Below are 4,415 nucleotides of genomic sequence, written 5' to 3'. Positions count from 1 at the left end.
GAATTATTTCATTCGGGTCGTAGTTTTGCAGCTTCGGGCCGTTCGGTTTTGCTTGCCATATTGGCTGCCATATTGTTCACACTGTCATCGCCATATTGAACACCCTGTCAACTAGCTGTCAACCCTAAGATATCTCACTTGTATTCTTCCACAATGACCTTAAGTTGTCACTCAAATATTTAGGAAGAGTTCCGTTTTTAATATTATGAATAAATTTCATTGTGTGGAAGAAAATCATCTGTTACACATTTAACCATTTTAAATTATTTAGCATTGAAGAAACACTGGTGTCATACCGCGCTTTAAGCATGTATCCCATGGCTCTATTTTGCATTTGTTGTAGCCTATTTAATTGTGCGTCAGGTGTTATAAATAAAATAGTAGGACAATATTTGAGGTGAGGCTCTATAATTGATCTATAAACTAGTATTTTATATCTCCTACTTAAGTATTTACACGTTCTTTTCATTAAACCAATTTTTTCGATATTTTTTTATCGTAAATTCATTATTATCGTGGATCTTTAATTTATTATCAATTATATTACCGAGATATTTAATTTTAGTTACTTCTGCAATAATTTCATTCTTAACATGCAACTTTTTTCATTAGATGAAGAAATTAAATTGTAGTTAGTCTTTTTCACATTTAACATTAATTTGTTTTTGCATAGCCAAACATATAATGAGTCTAAGTCATTTTACATTTTATCAAATGCCGTGCTTAAATTATCTTCACTAATTGTTAAGAGCGCGTCGTCGGCAAACAGTCTTATCTTGCAATGTCTAGTTGCTGATATAATATCATTGATATATATGTTGAAAAATATCTGCGCCAGTACTGAGCCCTGTGGAAGTCCAATACCAACGGGCACGTCCTCTGAAACCGCTTCATCAATCACCGTACATTGCCTTCTGTTTGTTAAGAAACTCTCGAACCACTTCAATTCTATCTCTTTGACGCCAATTTGCTTTAGTTTATTCTTCATTAATTTTCTGTCAATAGTTTCAAACGCCCTTTTAAGTCGATAAAAACCGCCAGTATAATTCTTTTGCTTCTAATTTCTTCTTTCCATAGAGAAATGACTCAATTAAGAGCCGTCTAACAAGAATGTTTTACTCGAAACCCTGACTGTTCTTTAATTAGTATGTTATTAGTTTCGATATACTCGACCAGCTGATTTTTCACCACTGTTTCCAGTAATTTCTCAATGGTAAAGTATTAGTTGGTCGACATTCTTCAGGTTTGGTTGTGTTCCTAACCTTCTTTCCTGGAACTACTGTAGAAATTTTCCATTCATCTGGTACTACGCCGTTCGTTAAACTTTTGTTGATAACTACTGAGTAATAATAACCCAAGTATGGCAGAGAATCTCTAATTACGCCTTCCGTCAGCAGCTTTTTACCACCAATTTTGGTTTTAAACTTTTTCACAATTCGTAGTATGTCTTCTGTTATTATTTCATCATGTTAAATGTTGTATCAATATCGTAATAGCTATTTTCGTTGTTTTCAATATATTCAATACTCTCGTTTATTTGCACAATACTTTCAACAAAGAATGTATTTAACACCTCTGCTATCTGCTTTTTATCGTCGATGCATTGACCTTCATGACTTTTCAACGCTATATTCTATTTTATCTAGATAACACACGATCTGCTTTAAATATCTCCACATTAATTTACTGTTAGAATTATTAGCTATGACTTTTTACAAATATTTTGTTTTCTTTTGTATGCCTTTTTAATACTATAGTATTCAGACCATTCACTACTTGCTTTAGCTAAATTATAAGCCGCCACTTTACTTTTGCTTAATTGTGCCACTTCGTGATCATACCATTTATTTTTTGTTTTTACATTCATTTGTTTCACACACGTTAAGTGTTGTATACAATTTAGCAAACATGAGTTTATGTATGCTATCATATCATCTAATGGGCTGTTTTTGCTTACGCGTAAAAGCACATTTAGAGCATTTAGCTCTAAATGCTACTCTAAATGTACATTTATCCATACAAAATTCGTCACCTAAATGCAACTAAATGCAACTCCATTCTTGCATTAAGAATCTAAATGCTAAAAGCAACCCTGTGATCTTCCAAAATCTCCACGATTCGAACATGGTTTAAAGAGAAAAAGTGGCAACATTGCTTTTTCGAGTATACAGTTGCTAGCTGCGTTTCAGTGATCGCCGATCGAGATTTCTTTTATTTTACATTACATATTTGGATAAAGAAAAGTTAAGCAAATTCAACATCGATGTGATGCTGATAGAAATCTGGATCAATTTGTGATCAACTCTGTTTGGTTTGTTTCCTAATTAAGTGAGGAAATTTTAATTAACAGCACCGACAAATGAATATATACACAAACAAATGTTTGGTTATGGTTAAAACAACTCAAGTTTTTGTATTGAGTTTTTGGTTTAAAATTAATTTTTTCCTTTTCAGTAGGGTTTTTGCACATTTTCTTCTGCGTGAGAATTGATCGTAATATATACGGATCTAAATAAGAGACTGGAACACGGCTGTTTGCCAAAAGCATACGATTTCGAACTCGCGTAAATGTACATTTGCTAAATGCTATAGCATGAACGCTCTTCGAAAAGATATGTTCGAAAGTGCTAAATGTTGCATTTTAAATGCAGCAAAAACGCTGTATAAGTTCAGTTGGTTAATTATTGAAAAGTTATACCTCCTAAGCATATCTATTAGATTATCACAGCTATATTGTTCTCATGAAACTACCTTTGTCACCGTTCTGGGTGAGATTTGGGTTTTGATATTAATATTGAACATTTGGAGTGTTCGCTATGCAACTGCCAGTAAGAATTAGCCAGTAACAAAATTCAGAGAATAAGGTATCTTACTCTCCCAAAGAGAGAAACTTACTGAGTTTTGCGCGAACAGGAATTAGCAAACATTTGCAAGCAAGTTACAAAAACAGCTGTTTGCTTTCAAAGTTGCATTTGAATGTGTACGCGTTCACAGTTGCTTTTGAATCCGTTCAACACAGTTGGTTTTTTGTTTTCTGCTTAGAAGTAATTTGCTAAGTATTATAATAAAATTACTAATTTTACGGCTTGTTTATATTTTAATTTATTAGATATATTGTAATTTAACAAGTCGGAGCAATGGAAAACAAGGGAAAATTGACTTTGCAGTGTTCTCCAGGCACGTTCCAAAAAGTGCAAAATGGTAAGCAATGATACTATAGTCCAACAAATAAAGTAATTAAAACAACTAACAAACATTTCTATGTACATGTTCATGTGTACCTGCATACATACATATATATATACATATATATACATATAAATTTTGTTAATTGTAGATACGGAGTATAGAAATAAAGTGGTACAAGATGCTGCTGGTGACGACTTTTACGAAGAAATTGATATTTCGCAATATAGTGCCCTTGCAACTGCGCCAGGAGTAATTGGCGATCCTGATTATATACCTATATGCCCCCCTGTGGGCACCAACAAGGGACCAGTTAGCGCCGGTACTGACGACTGCATGACTGATTTCGCTACCGACAGTGAGGCAATAGATAATGCGGATGAAGACGGAGAAGAGCCTCTCAGCTTTGAGCCCGGGTGTAGCAAAGAAACGCCTGATAAAAAAACGACTTGGCTTGATGCTCCCATGAAGTTTTTAATATCCAGGGTTAAGGAGTTGCGACCAAAAGTTGGCAAAAGCGCAAAGTTGAGGAAAAAGCGGCAAATGTGGATGCAAATAAGTAACGAGCTGCGGGATAAGGGCTATGCTTTCAGTTGGCCACAAGTGGAAACTAAATTTTTCAGCTTGGAGCGTCAATATAAAAAAGCTCAGCTACATAACTCCAAAACGGGGCGAAATCGACAATTTTGCCCTTACCAAGCGTAAGTTAAAAATATTTAACATTTTAATGGAATAACCCAGCATACCTAAATACTTCTGTATGTTGTTTTTAAATTACCAGTTGGTCCCAAACTAGTTGGTTCCAAAGTAGCTAAACTAAACAAACTCTGAATTAGTCCCGAAAATGCCGAAGCAGTCTCTAAAATCACGAAATTCTTTATATTTACACTGGATAAATAGCAAGTATTTTGTATTGAATGAAGTAATTTATTTAACAGTGAATTGGATGACCTACTTCTGGAGAGAGTCGCCATAAACCCACAATACCTCATAGACAGTGAAAGCAGCTGCAGAAGTCTGGAAGAAAGTTCTCAGTCGGCACCAGCTACCCCGGGAAAAATCATAATCGCAAAACCTGATTTTGATTCCGATTTATTTATTCTCTTTTATATGTCATTTTATTTTAGAAAACCCGGATGTAACGCCATCCTGCTCCCAAAGAAGGGGAAAAAGTAATTTTGACCTTATATGGGAGAAGCTTGACAGGGATGCTGAAAACCAACGGAAGA

The 4,415-nt window shown here is 34.6% G+C and overlaps 1 protein-coding gene across 1 annotated transcript; it reads left to right on the top strand.

Annotated features, from left to right (window-relative positions):
* The first annotated feature begins 3,116 nt into the window (after positions 1-3,116).
* On the top strand, positions 3,117-4,381 carry LOC118749871. The gene is made up of 3 exons (XM_036484649.1): positions 3,117-3,201; positions 3,338-3,887; positions 4,125-4,381. Exons 1-3 carry the CDS (start codon positions 3,138-3,140, stop codon positions 4,360-4,362), a joined length of 852 nt encoding a protein of 283 aa, XP_036340542.1. The 5' UTR covers positions 3,117-3,137; the 3' UTR covers positions 4,363-4,381.
* The last annotated feature ends 34 nt before the right edge of the window (positions 4,382-4,415 follow it).

The sequence above is a fragment of the Rhagoletis pomonella genome, unplaced genomic scaffold, assembly GCF_013731165.1.
Source record: "Rhagoletis pomonella isolate Grant_MI unplaced genomic scaffold, Rhpom_1.0 Rhpom_scaffold_00072, whole genome shotgun sequence".
NCBI lineage: Eukaryota > Metazoa > Arthropoda > Insecta > Diptera > Tephritidae > Rhagoletis > Rhagoletis pomonella.
This window is presented reverse-complemented; position numbering and strand designations above follow the sequence as displayed.